Below are 20,990 nucleotides of genomic sequence, written 5' to 3' on the forward strand. Positions count from 1 at the left end.
TAAGGTGATTGTTCCTTCTCTGTGGCAGCTCCATGTCTCTGGAATAGCTTCCCTCCTCATATTAGATCCTGTGGTTCGTTGCTGAAAATTCATCTCTACTGCCCTAAAACTGCCCTTAGTGGTGGAGTCGGAGTAGTGACTTGTATTGGGTGTGTTCTTAATTTGTGTTTGTTTTTGTGGTAATGTTGAGAGTGTTTGAAAGGGTTAGGGTAATTTGAAACCATCCACACTGATCACATGTAAATGGCTTCTCTCTGCTCTGAATTGTCATTGATATGGATTCATTTTCAGTGAAAACTTATGCCGAACCTTCCACATTGTTGGCAGGTAAAAGGCTTCTCTCCAGTTTGAATTCTCATATGGACTTTAAGGTTTCCATGTTGATCAAAACTCTTTCCACACTGACGGCATGTGTAGGGGTTAAAATATAGCCTCTTTCCTTTAGCTCAGTACTTGAGGATACACTTAAGAAACTGTCATCAAAGTGGTAGGAGTTTCACTGACAGGACACACTTATGATTCATGTAATAACTCTCATTGGAAAGACGTCTTACATGTAATATCACTGTGGAAAGACTTGCAGAAACTAAGCAAACCTTGAGGTTCACACGGGAGATAAACTTTTCACTTGCCCCCAGTTTGGGAAGAGTTTCAACCTTAAAGGAAACATGATCATTTACATGAGACTTCATGATGCAGAAAAGTATCTCCCAGGTCTTGAGACTGAATAGTTTCAAATATCAAAGAGACATGAAATATGGAGTGCTACTCAGTGTTGCAGAAGGGTTACAAAAAAAAGGAAAAGCAATCAGTTGTGCATTCATTCTGGAGGAAGTCAATTTAAGTTGTGTAAATGTGAGACCCTTTTTATGTTCTTTGTTATTACTTCTAGAAATACACATTGTTTTTTTAGTTTTTTTCAGTTAAAAATGTGTTTTCACTAGTTTTATAACCCAAGTTTGTGACCAACATAAACAATGCGAAAAGAAAAGAAATTTGCAATGCCCAGGGAAAAAAGATAAACAAGAAAGAATATGAAAGTATTTTTACATCCCAGGACATAATATTATTTGTTGTTATTTTATATTTGATTGCCATACTGTGTGTAAGTGGGTCTCTGTTTTTTCTTCCATTCTTTTATGTTGAGAATTGTAAATACATACCACACTTTCGCCTGGAACATTTGTGCAATTTTGTCCTCTTTCCTTTTTTATTTTTATTTTAGTTGTTATTCCTCTCCAACCCTACAACAATTGGAGACAAAGTTAAAGGGGTGGTAGACTTTGTTTTTTTTTTTCTAGGCTTGATTGTGATTATGGTGTGCATTTTAACATGTTAAAAAGTGATTTTTGCCAAACAATGTTGATATTTGAGAGCACCAAAACAAACACGCCCATACCCCAACAGGACCTCGCCCCAATTTTGATATCTCTGCCCCACACGTACCTACACAACCCTGGCATAACGACGATCGGTGGAAACAAGCGAATATGGCACACAAGCATATTCAAACAGAAGCCAACACCGATAAGTTGTGTGAAACAATCAACATTACTCAGCTATCACAAAGAAACAACGCAACCTTGGCGTCTGATTAATGCCCTTCCTGCTCCTTGAGTTCTTTCCACCGCTGGAAAGCTGCTCCGATATTTACGTGGTTCCTACCTCTTGCCTGATCGTAACCCTTCTTTTTAATGTGTTCCTCTGATATTTAACTTTTTTTTTTTTCCCCTTTCCTGCTGATTGGCTGCAAGTGTGTTTTGGGACATGGTCCGACACTGTGGTCAAAAGTGTTTTTCAAAAATTGCTTAGTGCACCTTTAATGCTTCTAGGGCTGGGCGATATTGCCTGAAAAAGAAATCCTAGATTTTCTTCACAAAAAATCAGATTTACGATTTAAATCGATTTTTTTCCCCCCTACTTAAAATCAATCTGCAGATAACAAAGAAATTGTTCAAACTTTACGGAGTGTCTATTTACACTAAGTGCCTTTTACCAAACTTTTTTTCTCTCTTTTCAAATCTCATATCGCATCGGAAAGGCATTTATTTTCAATAAAAATTAAGGAAATAATCAAAAAGTTGAAAATAAAAGTATTGGTTAGGGTATGTGTAGGGAGGGCTTTATTGTCCCAATAAGGTGGCATCCATTTAATAATTTGAATGAAGTAAATAATTTATTTATATAGCACCTTTAACAGATAAGGAGTCACAAAGTGCTTTACAACACTATCAGTAAAACAAATATTCAGTATTCAGAAAGGCACAGGAAACAAATAACGATTGCTAACGGTTGCCTGTTACATTACCAGTGTTTCCCACAGACTTGGACTTATTTGTGGCTGCATATATGCAAATTAATTCTCTGCCAGCAGGAGGCGCTTTTAGAGCAGGAGAAATAGCGGTTTCCCCGGTAACGCTGTACACAAATTAGCTCTGCTCACAAACGCTGCTTTATCAGACATTATGCACGATGAAATGAAAATGACATCCAAAATTTTCTTATTCTGAAGACAGTCTGTTTCCTTCAGAAATGCAGTGATATAAAGACACCCGCACCGTGATTTGATTCTGAAACGTGCAGCGCTTGCTTATTCAACGAAGTCAAAGCTTTTTGAAAAAAAAAAAAACTATTTGTGGCGGTCAGTTTTGATATTGTGGCACGCTGCCACAAATAAATCAATGTATGGGAAACACTGCATTACAGAACATCACATTTCACTTAGTCTACCACATAGAGTAAGGAGAGATGACCGAGGACGATGATGAATGATTTGCAGATCCTGAGCACCATGACAAACATCTTATAAAATGTGTGGTAAGTAGGCTACTGGCGCTCCATAGTATAAACAGAGTACGTGCGATCGCCAATCTCGAAAGTGAAACTAAAAAGCCATCGTGCATTCAAAAGCAGTTTCAATGCCATGCATAATAGCGGCTCCATGATGCCCGCAATTATCATTACCTAATGATATAACTGCGAGAGAAAGTATTGATATATATCTCCTATCGTATTTATTGGAGTTCTGTAGTACACTTTATTTAAAAAATTTTTTTTTAGAGAAACCTATTTTCATTCAAACAAGGCGACATAAACTACACATTCGAGTTAATCGATAAAATTGATTTATCGCCCAGCCCTAAATGCTTAGTTTTTAAAGAAACACAATTTTCACATAATTTACCTTTATTCTACATTGCTCTGTCCCTTCTCTTATAAACGCTCTGATGATTTCCTGGTTTTATGAAGCCCCTCCCTCAGAAATACGCAAAGGGTTCAGATTGGTTAGGTTGGCCCAGTGTTGTGATTCGTTAAACTGCCTAGTGCACATCCACAAACATCACTCACCTCAGCGGCATGTGCTCCGGTTGTATTGTAAACAATGGCGTCGTCTGTACTGCTTATCAATTTGAGCCCGATTGAGACGCAGAGAATATTAGTGAAGAGGATCGCGCAGAACCTGTGCAAGCACGGCTCTTAAAGGTTTCAGAATGGTATATATTTTGTTTGTTGTTGTCTCATATTTTTAGGTACGCTGTTATTTGTAAATTCTATTGCTTATGTTAGCTTTTAATATACAGTTTTATCCTGATTAAAGCTTTAATACAGCACGGCAACCGCATGCGCGTCCATGTTTAAAGGAACACTCCACTATTTTTGAAAATAGGCTCATTTTACAACTCCCCTAGAGATAAACAGTTGAGTTTTACCGTTTTTGAAATCGCAACTTTTCATTTTCCGTCGGTCTTAGTGCACGATGTAACTACAGAAGAGTCACGTTTTCAATAGGAAAATTATCGAAACTCTTAGTCATTTTTGATGACCAAATGCTAAGGATCTAATCCGATTCAATGATCTATGAGAAAATTTGCCTTTTTCCCCAAAAAAGTGTAGTGTTCCTTTAACACAACATATCTGGTTGGCTATCTGGGCTACTTGCCTTCCTCCCGTTGTGATAGCACTGCTTTTGACTCTAGACCTTGCCTGTTCCCACCTGTGTCTCAGCTACGTCTGCGTTGCTCATCCGTTTGACTCTATATCAGTGTCATTGTCAATAAACACCACTTCTGTGGAAGTCTTGTGTCCTTCTGTTTTGCTAACACTAAAATGATTATAAGAGATAACAGAGGAAGTTTTTTTTTTTTTGGCATACATGTGATTTGAATTCCTATATTTTTATGTAAATTTACGTGATCTGAGGAAAGGCATGTTTTCAATCATTACGAGCCGTAGTGTGCTCTGAAATGAATTAACTATTGTTTATGTTAACATCGTAATACATTAATATTAAAGAACGTTGTCTTGTGTGCGTTCAGCGCATCCACAGATGGGTAACTAACAGAAAAGTCGCGTCTCTTTTCGCTCCCTATAAGTTATATAAGGTTAATTAGCAAACATGAATTCCGTGACTGGAGAAACAGAGCTTTTCAAAAACTAAACCCATCTTGCCACTAAATAATCCTGTTTCTAATCGCCTGCTGGTCAAAACTGTGTAAATTACAATTACAAAAAAACGCTAAAGTTTTTGATGAAAACTGAATATATTGTCATGAAATAAATAGAAAGTTTGTGCATAACTTGTGTTCTTTAGATTGGTGCTAGTTTTCAGCTAGTTTGCTTGTTTTCCTCTGATTGAGACGCACACCAAAGATTTAGTTTGCATTTGTTTTTCTTTGTTAATTATTATCATCTTGATCACGACAGCGTGTCCAAACACAGAAACATGGGGTTTATTAAAGAAGAGACTCAAGACTTCAGGACTGAAGAAGTTTTCAGTCTCAAACAAGAAGATTTCGAGGAACTAACAGGTTGGTTTTGATTCTTATTAAACTGTTGTCTTGAGTTTGTTATGATTGGATTGACAGGAAAGCCTCAGTCATTTAGTGTGTGATGTCCAGTGCTTTAAAAATCTGTTCAGAATTTAAGTCGTGTAGTGTGTTCCAGTCTAAAGAAGATCTTATTTCAGTGATAAACTATTTTACCAATCAGATTCCCTCAACACATCCACCTATGCAATATTCCTTAATTAGAAAAGGTCCAGAAACATAGCAAGGACATTGGTAAAATAGTCTTTTTAGACTTTTTTCTGATAACTGCATTGAAGTGGTTTAAGTCCTATCTCTCTGATCGAAAACAGTTTGTTGAGATGGGTGGTTGCAGGCTGAGGTCAGTGTGGTGCATTTTGGATGTTCCCCAGGGATCAGTTTTGGGCCCTTTACTTTTTAGTATTTACACTTTTCCTCTTGGCCAACTTTTAAGAACACTTGGTCTTAATTTCCACTTTTATGCTGATGACACTCAGATCTACATACATTCTAAACCTGATGTCAAATATGCCTGCGTCTTTTCTTTCTCAATGGTTTACTGAGATAAAAAAATGGATGTCTGAAAATTGCTGTCTAAACAGTGATAAGACCGAAGTGATGCTTATTGGTTCCCCTCACCAGTTGTGCAAAGCAGAGTCCACAACTTTAGGTCTGGATGGCTCTGCTTTACAGTTTCAAACTACACTAAAAAATCTGGGGGTGATATTTGACACCACTTTAACATTTGATCCGCATGTTCGTAATACAGTCAAAGCATCTTTTTTTCATCTCAGAAACATTGCCAAAATACGTCCCATGTTGACTTTTTCTGTGGCTGAAAAGTTAATCAACACTTTTGTGTTTTCGCGTACTGATTATTGTAATGCTTTGCTGGCTGGAGTTTCAAAAGCTACCCTAAGTAAATTACAGTTGGTACAAAATTCAGCTGCCAGAATACTGACTAGGACCAGTGCAAGGGAGCACATCACAACTGTCTTGGAAAAATTGCACTGGCTTCCTGTTAGTTTTCGTATCGATTTTAAAATTCTCATGCTTACTTATAAGGCCTCGAATAATTTGGCTCCTGAATATTTGTCAGAGCTTTTAACCCCCTACACACCTACACGTGTTCTACGCTCCTCTGAAGCTGGTCTCTTATCTGTTCAATCAACCCGTCTTAAAACTATGGGTGATCTGGCTTTCTCTTCATTGGCTCCTAGATTGTGGAATTCCCTGCCCTCTGAGATTAGAACACTCTTAGTGTTTTTAAATCGTCCCTTAAGACTTACTTTTTTAGGGTAGCTTTTATGTGATTACTTTGTGTTTTATTATATTGTCCTTGTATTATTTGTTTTTATTGCCTGTACTCTTGTGTGCATCTTTTTTTACTTCATATTTGCATTTATGTAAAGCGCTTTGAGATGCTACTTTTAAAGGCACTATATAAAATAAAATGTATTATTATTATTATTATAAAACAAAGCATTACAATAGTCGATTCGTGATGTTACAAGAGCATCCACAAGAGTAGCAGTACTTTTCAGTGAAAGGACAGGACGCAGACGATTGATGTTCCTAATATGAAAGAATGCAAATATTCAATCTGTTATGAAACATGCTATGACAGCCAGTGTGTAATTAAATATATTTTAACAAATAGCCTAGAAATTTTATTATTTAAAAGTTGTAAATAAATTTAAGTTTGGGTTAAGATGTTAATTGTATCTCTAAGACATGTTTAATAAGATGTTAATAACCTTATAATGTAAAAGAGCTCCCTATAAAGCACGAGCTGAGGTAGATTTTAGAAAATTTAAACCGTAACTGAATGTATTTAAAGAAAGAGCAACTTGTTCAGTAAACCACTGTTTAAAAAAAAGAAATCATTCTGAACCGTGACGTTCAAACCGAGGTACATCCCGAACCGTCATATTTGTGTACCTTTACACCCCTAGACAGACATGAAATTATACAATAACAACGGCATACTGTCACCTAACTGGAAGTTCTTTTAGGCCACGCAAACCACAGAAATCATCTTTTGAATCTATTGCATAAAAACGGGAGTAAATAAATAAAGCAACATTATTGCACTTTATGCTTTTCACACAACAGAAGTGGAATATTAAATACAGGTTTTCTTATCACATTACCTGAGGCTGAAAGCACTCCAGAGCTCTGACACTGTTGTTTTTAAGGCATTGATGTCAAAGACATCAGGAATATCAGGAAGTTGTGCATTTATCTGTTTTGCCATCTGTAGGATTTAAAATAAATCTTTCTTGGTCAGACTTGCATCATAAACACCCCACAACTGGTGTCATCCTTTAGAAATGTGTCTTTTATTAGATCTGCCTGCCATTTGATTCTATTCAATTCATTTGATTCTATTCAATTCATTTGATTCGATTCAATTCATTTGATTCTATTCAATTCGTTTGATTCGATTCAATTCAGGGTTAACATACTCAGAGTTTCACTTAACCTCCTTTCTGAAACAGGCTGCTGTATATCGTCTTCTCATGCTGTGAGGAAATATGCATATTTATTGATGTGAATAAAAACATACAAATCAAATTCTGTACAGTAACTGTTTTTACAGATGCTTTCAGTTGAACAATAATCTGCCAAGTGTCTGTTAAAAGAGACCAAACGTAAGTCTGTATTCTGAAACATTCAGGAATTGGTTTCCCCTTTATTTTCTTGTCTGCTCTCAAAGTACACATGAAATTAAAGAGCTATAGCAGGGTTCCACCCCTGATCAAACTCCCCTACCTGTGATTTACTAATGATCCTGAAGACTCTGATTAGCTCAGGTGTGTTTGATTAGGCTTAGAGCTAAACTCTGCAGGAATGGGCCAGATTTGAGCATCCCTGGGATATAGCATAAAACATGAACGATGTTTTACAATTATTTATGCAGTTTCTGTGCATTCTTGTGATGTTAGATAACTCCACACCGAGCAGGACTTTTATTCTGCTCTTGAGGTGTGTGACGTCATAAGCCCGCGCTCCTGCATCTGTTGAGATTCGGCTGCAGAAAGGTTGGTGTTTTTAAGCATTTAAAGCGTTTCATTCATACAAACCCGTTCCGTGCAATCCTACAGCTTTTAATAGCGATGTAAATGGCGTAATTATACTGACTGTAATGCGTTATTTAGTTCCATTAATAGACGTTGTTTTAACAGCGCCAGTGCAAGCGCTCTCGAGCATGAGAGAAAACAGAAAACATGCGTCTCTCTTCACTCTATAAACCATAAATCAGTTTAATGTGAACACGAATTCAGTCACTGGTTAGTAGTGATGGAGAAACACCGCTGTTTGAATCAGAGTGAAGTGATTCACAAAATGATTCATTGAGTCGACTCTCTCGAGTCACCTGCTGCTCCAAACACGAGTCATGACAATATTAACTAATCAACTGATCATATTTAAATATAATTTACTATTAAATACTGAATTTAGATTATTATTTTTATTATGGTTTTTGCAGACATGAACAAACAATAACAGACAAACAGACCCTTCATATAACAACAATCTGTGCAGTGTGTAAAATGAAGCACAAAAATCTGACAAAAAAGTAGTAGTAGTATGGCGGTATACAAGACCAACATATCATACCAAAAATAATTACAATCCAATCTAAAATAAAATAATACATCATTGGTCCTTGTAGCTCAACAGAAAAGTAAAAACTGGTTCCCACATTTTGTCAAATTTTTCAGAGTTCCCAGAGATGGTATATCTGATTCTTTCAAGATATAAAGTAGAAGTAAGTCCAGTTAACCAGTCAGAAAAGAGAGGCCTAACATTTTTCTTCCACAAAAGCAAAATAACTTTCTTAGCTACAATCATACCATATTGGATGGGTAACCGTACTTTCAGGCTGAGAGACTCAAGCAAATCTGACCAACCAAGAATTGCTATCATTGGGTCGGGGAGTAAAACACAGTTATAGACCTTGGCAAAGAACTGGAATATTTCTATCCAAAAATTCTGAATTTGTACACAGAACCAGAAAAGATGTGCCAGGGTACCCTCAGCAACTTTACACTTATCACACATGGGGGAGACGGAAGGATAGAATCTGCTGAGCTTCGTTTTAGAATAGTGAAGTCTGTGTAAAACCTTGTATTGAATAAGTTGGTGTCTTGAATTTATAGAACATGAATAAACAGATAAAAGACATTTATCCCAGTCAGTCTCAGTAATCTGAATTCCTAAGTCTTCTTCCCAAGCAGCTTTCAAATAAAGGGAGGAGAAGTTTATTTCATCTTTAAAAGCATTAACAAATAAAGAGGTTAAACCCCTAACATCTGGAGAATTTGAAAATAAATCAAACATTTTGCTTTCTAAAGACAAAACTGCAAAATCTGAGATACTTAAACGAACATAGTTCCGGACCTGAAGATATCGAAAAAAATGAGAAGGAGGAAGACTGAATCTCTCACTGAGCTGTGAAAAAGAGGCAAAAGACTTATTAATGTATAAATCTTTAACAATGACAATTCCTTTGTCTTGCCATTCCTTAAAAACTTTATCTGTAAGAGAGGGTTTAAATGCATGATTGTAACAGATAGGAGTAAGTGAGGAAGTATTTAGTAACTTATATACCTTCCTGATTTGGTACCATATTTTAATAGAGTTATTAAGGATTAAATTATTTTTGGGAACCTCTTTAGTAGGCAGGGGGGCTGAAAAAAGCAAAGCAGAAAGAGAAGAATGGAAGGCACTTTGTTCTATTGCTAACCAGGAGGGAGTGTTTACTTGAACAATGCCTGGAAAAGAATCCCGCCAATACATTAAAACTCTGCAATTCGCTGCCCAGTAATACTGGCGAAAGTTAGGCAAACCCAGACCCCCCAAATGCTTAGGTTTATGCAAATGAGTCTTGGATATACGAGCATTTTTAAAACCCCATATGAAAGGCATAATAATGGAGTCAAGAGTTTTAAAGAATGATTTGGGTAGGAAAACGGGTACATTTTGAAAAAGATATAAGAATCTCGGAAGGCTCACCATTTTAACTGCATTGATGCGGCCGATCATTGAGATATTTAGAAAACGTCTAACATTGAAAAAGGAGAATCTGTTAGGGACAAAGCCGACCTGGTCGGGGTGAATAATAGTTGAAATACATTTGTTTAATCTAGTTGCCAAAATTTTGGTGAACACTTTTAAATCAGTATTAAGAAGAGCAATTGGACGATAAGAGGACACATTAGTTTCGTCCTTGCCTTTCTTAAGAAGTAAAGAAATATTGGCGAGGTAGAGAGAAGGAGGAAATTTTTGCTTACAAAAAGAATGATTTAACATCCGCAACATAAGGGGTGCAATTTTACCAGCATACTGTTTATAAAATTCGATACAAAAGCCGTCAGGGCCAGGAGCCTTCCCGTTAGGGAAGGCATTAAACGCATCCAGTATCTCTTGAAGAGTAATGTCAGCATTTAACATTTCCTGGTCAGCCTCACTTATTTTTGGAAGAGGAAGCGAATGAAGAAAGTCTACAATAGCTTCTGAAGATACAGATGTTTTGGATTTGTACAAATCTGAATAAAATTCCATAAAACGATTGTTAATGTCCTTTGGATTAGTCAAAATTTTACCATCTTTATCAGCAATGTTATGAATTGATCTACTAGCATACAAACCCCTTAACTGCTGAGCTAATAGTTTATCTGGTTTATCCCCAATCTCAAAATGTCTTTGTTTAATTTTTAACAACGTCTTGTTTACCTGATCCAAAGTAATCTTATTGTATTCATATTTAAGTGACATAATATCATTTAAGACACATGGGTCTGCGGTATCCCTATATAATTTTTCCAGTTGGGTAAGACGGGCATCTATCTCCACTAAGCGTTTTTGTCTGAGTTTCTTTGCTGTTGACTCATAAGAAATTATATGTCCTCTCATTACTACTTTAAAAGTTTCCCATAACACAGAGTCAGAAACATCGCCTTTATCATTGATCTCAATAAATTCTGTCAAAGAGTCTGAAATATGCTGACAAAATTTCACATCTGAAAGGAGGTAAGAATTAAATCTCCAGTTATAACTTGGCGTTGCCCAACCAAAGTCAAAAGATACTGTAACAGCGGAATGATCAGAAATCAGTATGTTATGGTATTTAGATGCAGAGACGTTAGGTAATAATTTAGAGTCTATAAAGAAATAATCTATTCTCGAATATGATTTATGGACATGAGAAAAGAAAGAATACTCCTTATCAATAGGATGGTGTAGCCTCCATATATCAATAATATTCAATGACTCGGTCAGATGTTTAATAACTGATGTACAGTTAAGGGAAGGATCTGAACGAAAAGGAAATTTATCCAAAACCGGATCCAATATGCAGTTAAAGTCGCCACCAACTATAAAGTGAGTATCAGTAAGAGACGGTAGAAAACTGAAAACCTTACGGAAAAAAGCCGGATCGTCATAATTAGGGGCATAGAGGTTTAAAAAAGTAAAATGTTTGGAGGCAATTAATCCAGTAATAAGAACATAACGACCGTTAGGGTCTGTTAACGTGGATATATGTTTAAACGGAACTGAATTACGAAACAATATTGCAACACCTCTGGCCCTGCATGAAAAAGTAGACTGAAAAACCTGGGAAATCCAATTGCATTTCAAACGATTCTGTTCCCCATGTTTAATGTGGGTCTCTTGTAAAAAAATTATGTCAGCGGAAATAGAGCGCAAATATGAAAACACTTTAGCTCGCTTCCCCTGACTATTCAAGCCGCGCACATTCCAGCTTGCTAAAGTAACACCGCCACCTTGTGATGAAGTTATATTATGTGCCATTTTACAGGATACACAAACTTAACTGCAGTAACGGAATCGCACAGATAAAAAGAAGGGTAAACAGAGATCAACGACATTAAACACAGATTAAATCCCCCCACCCTCCAGCCGCCTCCCCAAACCAAGCGGTATAAGAAACCCATATATACAGAGGAGCCAAAAAGTGACACAAAGATCAACGGTTTAACAAAAACAAAACGAAACAAATGGCAGGAAAAAGCCTAAAGCTAAACTGCTCTTCAAATCCCCACGAACATTTAAATTATGACAAAAAAAGACACAGAACGGTCGTCAAATAAAAATACAATGAATGCTCTGTGTCGCAAACTTATGCTCATAACAAAATAAAGATGGAAAATAACAAGCATGCAGATCAGACTGGTTAGCATCACTCACAAAGGTCCCGCAGTCGATAAAGAACAAAACACTTAAAAGTCATCAAGTCTTGCCCAACCTTTTAACTGCTGACACACCATAATTATGCAGACTACACAGAGTTGACCTCAGCTGTGATAGAGTCAACAAAGGCTTGAGCCTTCTCCGCGGAATCAAAAACATGTTTAGATGAGTTGTGAGTCACGAGAAGGCGAGCAGGGAAGAGCAACCCATAACGAACATTAGCCTCCTTGAGCCTTTTCCTCACGTCGTTGAAAGCTTGGCGCTGCTTCAGAACCTCAGAGGTGAAGTCGGGGAAAATCAGAATGCGCGCTCCGTTGTACATCAGGGGCGAAGACAGCCGTGCAAGACGTAGAATCTTCTCTTTATCAGGATAGTGATGCAGTCTGGCCACCATCGTCCGAGGACGGGATCGTGCGTTGCCAACCGGGCCCGTACGATGGGCTCGGTCAATCTTCAGAGGTTTTGAAAAGTTACTGGCGCCAAGAATGTGCACAAGAAAGTCAGCAACAAACTGAGTCGGGTGACCCTCCTCCACTTTTTCAGGCAGACCTATGATCTTAATATTTTGCCGCCGCGAGCGCCCTTCAAGATCATCCAACTTAGATGTCAAAGATTTGCATGTTTCAAACCAGTCACGGCAATGAGCCTCAAGTTCAGAAATACGGCCCTCATAATCTGTACTGGCCTTTTCGAGTTCCGTAACTCGTGAAGTAACTTCCGACAGCGAGGCCAATGTCTGAGACACCGTAGATTCCAAAGAATCGAATTTTTCATTCATGGAGCCGTTCATTGATTTGATAGCCTCCATAATGTCAGCGAGGTTAACAGGGTCTGTGGAGTTAGCAGCGGCCTGTGCGTCGTCAGACTGACAGGCACCTTGTTCACCTGCTTCCTCAGCTGATTTGTCTCCTTTCTTTGATTTGGGCTTAGTCATGCCGTTTGCGATGGTAATGAGCAAACTTTAACAATGAAATTATTGGTGAAAATAAGATATAATCAAGGGAAATGAAGAGCACAAAAAAACACGTCTACTCCATGTGGAACTCACTAGCGCCCCCCCCTAAATACTGAATTTAAACAAAAAAGTGAGTGTAAATGTTTCCCCCCATTCTTCTAAATGGAGTTGTTTTTATATAAATGGGTGATTTAAGGCTAAGATTAACGAAATGAACTCTGATACTGAACTAGGGAGTTAATTGAAACACATCCAGAGATTTCGTTTGGATATATGTTTCTTATGTTAATTATTCTGATCTTGAACACACAGATAAACTCATCTGAGATCCAGTGACACTGTTATAAAGATGGAGTTTATTAAAGAGGAGAGAGAAGACGTGAAGATTGAAGAAACAATCACAGTCAAACTTGAAGAAACTGAGGAACAAACAGGTTGGTTTTCATTCTCAAAGCTGAACTCACTCATTTGATCCTTATATAAATGTCCATCTGTACAGAAATCATTTTTTTTGAGGCATGTCCTATTACTGTCATTAGAGATCACATGATCAGACAAATATTAATGCTGCCTTCAATTGCAGATCCTGCATACAAGCTGAGCGTTCATTATTATAGCATCACTCATCAACATAAACAAAACTATTATTACATTAACTCTTTAATATACAAACTAAGAACAGTGCCACGAGGGGGAAAGTCCTTTGCATTTTTTAGTTTGTTGGGGCAATACTAAGAAGATTGTTTTTCTTATTGTCCCTACTAAATAAAAATGAAATGCAAAAAAGAAAAAAATGGCTGAGAAGTCACTTTATGATGACAGTGTAAATCGCAGACAACAGTTATAAACCAGAACGCAGATCTGCCTCCAGTTTGTTAGCAACATCCCAACTTCCAACGATCCAATCAATTCTCGAAGGACGAAATCAAGTCCCGCCCTCTCATTTCACTCGGACACGTCACAGTAGAGAAAAAAGACCATTGCTGCTTCCGTTTCATGCCGACTTCAAAGAGAATGACCAAATAAATAGCCTGTGCAAGCAGAGACTCTCAAAACGGCTGCCGATACCCTCCAAAAAACACATGCATCATTTTCAATGCCAACAGTCAGAATAAGTCCATTTAAATGGACAAAAGTGCCCAGAATAAGTGATCGGGAACAGCAACACAATTAGCAGGTATTTCACTCTCATTCACGCACACTCCACGACAGTCATTCATCGATATGATAATCTGACAATAAAAAGTTATCAATAATACGCTTACCTTCGTGTCGCGCTTTTACTTCACACAGAACTAGAGGAAGTCTTTGTGAAGTCCATTGTTGAACATAATACAGAACTTTAGTCACAACTAATCAAGTCCAGCAGCTTTCAAGGATTTACCTACCAACCTGGGGCCGGATCCTCGAAACATTCTTAAGAAGAAACCTCTTCTTAAATGCCATTTTCTTCTTATTTTTTAACTTAAGAATATTCTTAAGAAGTATCTTTGGGAATACAAAATATTCGTAACTTTGTTCTTAAGACAAAATTCTTGAAAAGAATCTTAAAAATCATCGTAAATATCTTCTTAAATTTAGGACAGCCCCAGACTTGTCTTAAATCCAAAACAGTAAGAATTATTTAATGAATTTATTGGGTCATTTCAAATTAATTGTTATATTTAAGCATTACAACAACATTAGCTACATATAGCCTAATATATAGTGAGTATTAGTAGCGATGCGTGAGTTTTCTGAAGCGACGACTGATAATGTAAACAATGATCGCTCATGATTAGCCTGTGTGTAACACTACTTTATGCTGACTTCTCTTCAAAAACGAGTAAGATAGGGAGCTTTAATTAACAGGAAGTGCAAAAAGACAAAGTGTGAGTTTAGACTGTCATTTTCTTCTTAAGAAAAAAATTAAGATGTTCTTAAGAATATATTTGAGAACTTATTAAGAATTTTTCAAGAATTGCACTTAAGAACATTCTTACGAACTTCGTATAATTTATCTTAAGAAGATTTTCGTGAATCCGGCCCCTGGACCGTGTAAAAGACCGGATTGTATAGACCCAGATAATTAGTTTTGATTTGGATTTAACTGCTCTGATTTCAGAGTTGCAGTGATATTAGAGCCTAAAAATATAAAACAATTAATCAAAACATAACGAATACATACTTCAAAATGCATATAAAAATGACACAAATCCTAAAAAATGAACATCCATTTAAAATTTATACTGTACCTAGCACCAACAGATCAATACCAGCTCACTCCAACACGTACATAATCCAACAGTCAAACAAAATAACCAATGTATCACTAATCCATAATATCAATATACAGGCAAAGACCATTTAAGACAAATAGCAGTAATCATTCAATCAGTACACAAACAAACAACCATGTATATAGCCTAACATGCTCAACTAGTAAAACAGACGATTGATTGATTGATTTACAGTGTTATCTAACAGATGCAGGTAACGTCGATCCGTCTCTAATAATAACTCACTCATCTCGTCCCTCGAGTAGTGTTTTCAGATTAAGCCCAGCTCACACGGTGAGATTTTTGGCCACAATTTGGTCGTCTGAGACAAATTTAGAAAATTCTAAAAGATTCCTATAATCCTAGGCTGAAAGTCTCTGATCGCTGGTTTGACATGTTCACCGACAGCCGATTAATGGCCGTTGCGATCAAATTTTACCTCTGTGCTACCGCCAGACCCAGAGATCGGCTGAATGGATTCATAAACGGTCAAACGCCACTGTTTAACTCTTGGGGAGTTGGAAAATGAGCCTATTTTCAAAAAAAGTGTAGTGTTCCTTTAAGCCTTGCCCAGCCTTACACACGCTCCGCCTATGAGCTTAATAGGTATATAATTTAGTCGTATGTTGGTTTTGATGTCTGTTGCTTTGTGCCATTAAGCAGGGGTTAACTTTTACTCGTGTTTTCTTGCCTTAGACCTGATGCCACTGAAAGAAGAGGATGAAGTACTGAACGAAATCAAAGAGGAAGATCAATACACGAATCACCATGATTTCAAAACTGAAGAAAAATCTTTTAGTTGTTCACAGACCGAAACACCTTCCATACAGGAAAGTGCTCAAAAGACAGGAAATATAAGTTATTTCACCTGCCAGCAGTGTGGGAAAAGATTTAAACAAAAAGGAACCCTTGATGACCACATGAGAGTACACATTGGAGAAAACCCTTTCACTTGCCAGCAGTGTGGGAAGAGTTTTAACCGAAAAGGAACCCTTGATCACCACATCAGAAGAGTACACACTGTAGAGAAACCCTACACATGCCCTCACTGTAGAAAGGGTTTCAGCCAAAAAGGAACATATGAATACCACATAAGAAATCACACTAGAGAGAAACCCTACAGATGCCCACAGTGTGGAAACGGTTTCATTCAAAAGGGACACGTTATAGACCACATAAGGATTCACACTGGAGAGAAGCCTTTTACCTGCCAGCAGTGTGGAAATAGTTTCCGCCAAAAAGGATGCCTTAACAGACACGTGAGAACACACAGTAGAGAGAAGACATTTGTATGCGGTCACTGAGGAATGAGTTTCAGAAGCGAAGCGGCCCTTAAATACCACATGAAGATTCAGATATGAGAGAACTGCTCTCTATTATCAGTGTGGAAGAGGTTTCAGAGACCGGAAACACCTGAGGAATCATGTAATAACTCCCACTGGAGAGAAGCCTTACATGTGCCGTCACTGTGGAAACCAAAGCAAACCTGGAGGTTTATACGGAGCCCGGGAAGAAAAAAAAAAACTATTTGTTACGAGGGTTTTGCAATCCGTCCCCTCCGTTTATAATCTGTACTCACAAATTCTTCAACGTTTCCCTCGGTTTAACAAATCGTGCCCACGGATCCATAAACTCAGTATTTGTGGCCCCGCCCCCACCGGCAGATTCAACCAGGCCACCTGTTTAGGTGCGGGATACATTGTATTGGGTTTATTTGTCATAGTAGCCCTTGAGACCATGATCCACACTCACAAAATAGAACAATAGAAAATATCCAGAATTTTCTAAAAAACTGAGTTTGGAGAGAAGGTAAAAAGCAATACAAAACAAATGATGTATAGGTAATGTTATTCCTTTGCTCTCTAACGGTTACATATGCATTTAGAAGAAGCTTTTATCCAAAGCCGCTTACAAAAGAAAAGCAATTTAGTCAAAAGTCAGTCTTAACACAATGCCAGGTTTATTATACAATAATAATTAAGTGCTAAGGTTAAACAGGATTTTGACGCAAATCTTGCTTATTAAATCATTGTAGGCTATTCCTGCTACAAGTGATAGAGAATCACTCAAGACAATCTGATGAATCTGTGAGTAGAGTTTACAAACCTGCGGGAACGGATTGCGAAAGCATGCGCACGGATTATGAAGTTGTGGGTATGGATTAAAAACCAAAGGCACAGATTGGAAATTCTGGGGTACGGTTTATTAATCTGTGGGCACGATTTGTTAAACTGAAGGAACAGTGGAAGAATGTGTGAGTATGGTTTATAAACTGAGGGGACAAATTGCAAAACCGTCGCCACAGATTGTTTTTTTCTCCCACAGGTGACTTCCCAGACTCCGTAGGTTTACGCAAGTCCTGCTCTACTTTCAGCAATATTCTTTTTTGTGGTTTGTTAAAACACTTGATCAGCAAATACAGCAAACACCCCGGATGGCATGTAGAGGAATATGTAAATATGTGCTGGTGATTTTTCCTTGCAATAACAAAATAAAAGTGGTGAGAAAACAGCATTGGAGTGTTAAAGTGGATCTCTGCAGTGTATGGGTTATTTCAGTTCTGACAGGAGAAGGGCCAAATTGAATAAATAGGGCACTTTAAAGTAGACTGAGACAATTCCAAAAGCACTGATGGGAGTGAAAAGTTCTCATGATCTACTGACAGTGCTCAAATTAAAGAACATAGCAGCTTATTTCCATAATAACCCACACAATCTACCAAGAACAGCTCAAATTACAAATAATATCGCTTGGATAGTCTCTCTGCTCTCTGCATTCCTCCTCTTACAGAAACTATTGCTGCTTGTCAAACACAAAATAAGATAAGACATGCTTTTTGGGGCATTAAATTATGGCACAAATACCAGTAAATTGACTATTGCAAATACGGTTGCCAACCGTCCCGTATAATACGGACTCATCCCATATTTCACAGCCATAAGGGTTCACCCTGCAACAGGAATTCCATTCATAGTCTGTGTTTTAGTTTCGCCAAATCAGTTTGGGTGAATGAAAACAACATGATTATTGATCACAGGGACAAGCATGTTTTGTAACACAACAATATATAAAAACAATAGAAGTCTATGGAAAGTCCTCACAGTTCACAAAAACAAATGTGTGTGTGTTTTCATTTGAATGTGTACAATGTGAAATAATGTGGACGTTCTCTGTGCCTATGATTTCCATAAACACAGAGTCGAGTGTGTTGTTGCTTGTCTTTTATTTGCTTGTGTCAATACATTGTGTAGATACAGAAACATACGGACCCTTCGTCTCTACCACATTCAAATGAACACGCTTCCAGAGAATTACAGTAACAGAGACCAACACAGAGGAAAATATCATAAAAACATGAATGAGGAAGAAATATGAAAAGGGCTTTTGTTTAGAGTACTAGATGATGTGATGCTGGATGAGGGACGAGAGCAGATATAATAATCCCATTAAAGCTTCAGACAGAAACATCAGACTCAGGACAGAAACACACGGCCTCTGAAGTAAGAACAACTCATGTTCAATCTTTAACCAGAATAAGACTTTTGACATCCTAATATTGTCTTAATTATTGTGTGTGCTGCATTTTATGTTCCTGTTGGATTTTTAAGATTTCTGAAAATGGATTTTTAATTATCACTAAAATCATGTTTTACACCAAAATTAATCTGTGAATATTTGAAATCTGAGTTTATCTGTATTTTCCTTCCTCAGAAATGGACCAAACTCTATTTTTCATTCTTCTTCTCATTGGTGAGTGTGTTTGTGGTTTTATTTCTGGTTTCTAGTTTCATTAGGTTTGATGCTGTTCTGAAAATCATTAAATCAGACCCTCTCTTTCACAGCTCTCTGCTCCGTATCTGAATGTGTTCAGCGTCAGTATCACTTTATAAATGAGATGAAGACCTGGACTGAAGCTCAGAGATACTGCAGAGAGAATTACACAGATCTGGCCACCGCTGACAACATGAACGACACGAACGAGCTGAACAAGAGTGTGAATGATAGACGTGTCTGGATTGGGCTGCAGAAGACGAGTCGTCATGAATGGCACTGGTCTTCAGGTGAACCTGTGCTCTATCTGAACTGGGATTCTGGACAACCTCAAGGCGTAGATTACTGTGGTATGATGTTAAATGGAAAATGGCATGATTTGACCTGTACTTATAACCGGTATTTCATCTGCAACAACAGTGAGTTCATTTATAGATGCACCTTATACCAATTCTGTAATTCTAAACAGTATGACTGTTTAATTTGATCGTGAATTTAGAAGAGACTGTGGATATTTGTCACACTTTCAGTGTTGAGAAAATTTCTGTATCTACGCAATATTTACCAGAAGAAAAGTCTTCATTCACTGAACACACTCTGATCTTTTGTTGTCGCTCTATATGATAATTTATCACAATGGATTTTTAAAAGACTAAAAATCTTTGAGATCTAAACTGATCTTATATTATTAATTATAAACATACAGCAATGACTAGATGTGATTCAGCTTGATATGATCAGCCTTCAGTATTTTAACACAGACCTACAAGGGCTTCATTTTTCATAAGTAGATTAACCATGAAATTTGTTTTTCTTAAAGCGAACACAGGACTCGTCTTTGTCAATCAGATGATGAACTGGAGAGACGCTCAGAGTTACTGCAGACAGAATCACATTGATCTGGTCAGTGTGAGGAACCAGAATGAGAATCGACAGGTTCAGAAGATCATCAGTGATAGACAGTTATCTGGATCATATGTCTGGATCGGTCTGTTCAGAGACTCATGGCAGTGGTCAGATCAGAGTAACTCCTCTTTCAGATACTGGATCACTGGTCAACCTGATAATTATGGAGGTGGTGAAAACTGTGCAGTGATTGAACCGAACACTCAGGGAGGATGGAATGACATCTCTTGCACCACTCAATATCCTTTTGTGTGTCATGAAGGTGAGTAGATCTTCACAAAACACACACAATCCATCCATCACCTCCAGATCTCCTGCAGTTCATGTCTGACATGACAAATTCATCCAGTGTTTGTTCTGAATGTTGTTTTTGATCAGTCTCTCTCTAGTTTCTGCTTGTGGTTTGTTTGGTTTCCAGATGAACTGATTGTGATCAGAGAGAATCTGACGTGGGCTGAAGCTCTGAAATACTGCAGACAGAATCATGTGGATCTGGTCTCGGTTCATTCAGAAGAGATGCAGCGTCGTGTGATGAACGTGGTTAAACTTGCGTCTACTGCGGCGGTGTGGTTGGGTTTACACAGCTACTGCAGAATGAACATGTGGCTCTGGGTGAGTGGAGAGATGGTGTGCTATCAGAACTGGGCTCCAGGGAACGGAACGACACCAGAAAACTGCAAACTCGAGAAGAGAAACGGAGCAGTTCAGTCTGGAGGAGATCAGCGCTGGATCAGCCTTCCTCAATCTCACAAACTCAACTTCATCTGCAGCAGAAATTAAGAGCTAATGTGTTTACTTACATTCATGCTTGCCTTGGGCTACTTCATTATTTCTCTGATTTACTTGTGTGTTTGATTTGTTCTTTAGTAAGTTCTGAGTGAATCTACTTATTGGGTTTTGAAAGTAGCCAGAAGTCTGTTTTATTTCTGCATTATGAAATATGTGTCTTTTAGGAAATTCTTTGTATATCTGGTGTGGTTATAACTATGTTTTGCACTAATCATATCTTTTGAACACGAACACATGATAACAGGACATCAGCTCAAATAAACTCATCTACAGCCAGTATTGTCT

General features: G+C 37.7%; 1 protein-coding gene and 1 long non-coding RNA gene across 2 annotated transcripts; both read left to right on the plus strand.

Annotated features, from left to right (window-relative positions):
• Positions 1-7,802: 7,802 nt before the first annotated feature.
• LOC306858607 lies at positions 7,803-17,752 on the plus strand. The gene is made up of 3 exons (XR_013783216.1): positions 7,803-7,849; positions 13,294-13,415; positions 15,936-17,752. It is a non-coding gene; the product is annotated as an uncharacterized lncRNA (long non-coding RNA).
• Positions 17,753-18,601: 849 nt separating this feature from the next.
• Positions 18,602-20,696, plus strand: LOC306858500 (macrophage mannose receptor 1-like; the record flags this gene model as incomplete). The annotated part of the gene is made up of 5 exons (XM_079399066.1): positions 18,602-18,739; positions 18,951-18,989; positions 19,082-19,429; positions 19,831-20,178; positions 20,335-20,696. The coding sequence occupies exons 2-5, from the start codon at positions 18,953-18,955 to the stop codon at positions 20,694-20,696; spliced, it is 1,095 nt and encodes a 364-aa protein (XP_079255192.1). The 5' UTR covers positions 18,602-18,739; positions 18,951-18,952.
• Positions 20,697-20,990: the final 294 nt, after the last annotated feature.

The sequence above is a fragment of the Barbus barbus genome, assembly GCF_936440315.1.
Source record: "Barbus barbus genome assembly, chromosome: 39".
Taxonomy (NCBI): Eukaryota; Metazoa; Chordata; class Actinopteri; order Cypriniformes; family Cyprinidae; genus Barbus; species Barbus barbus.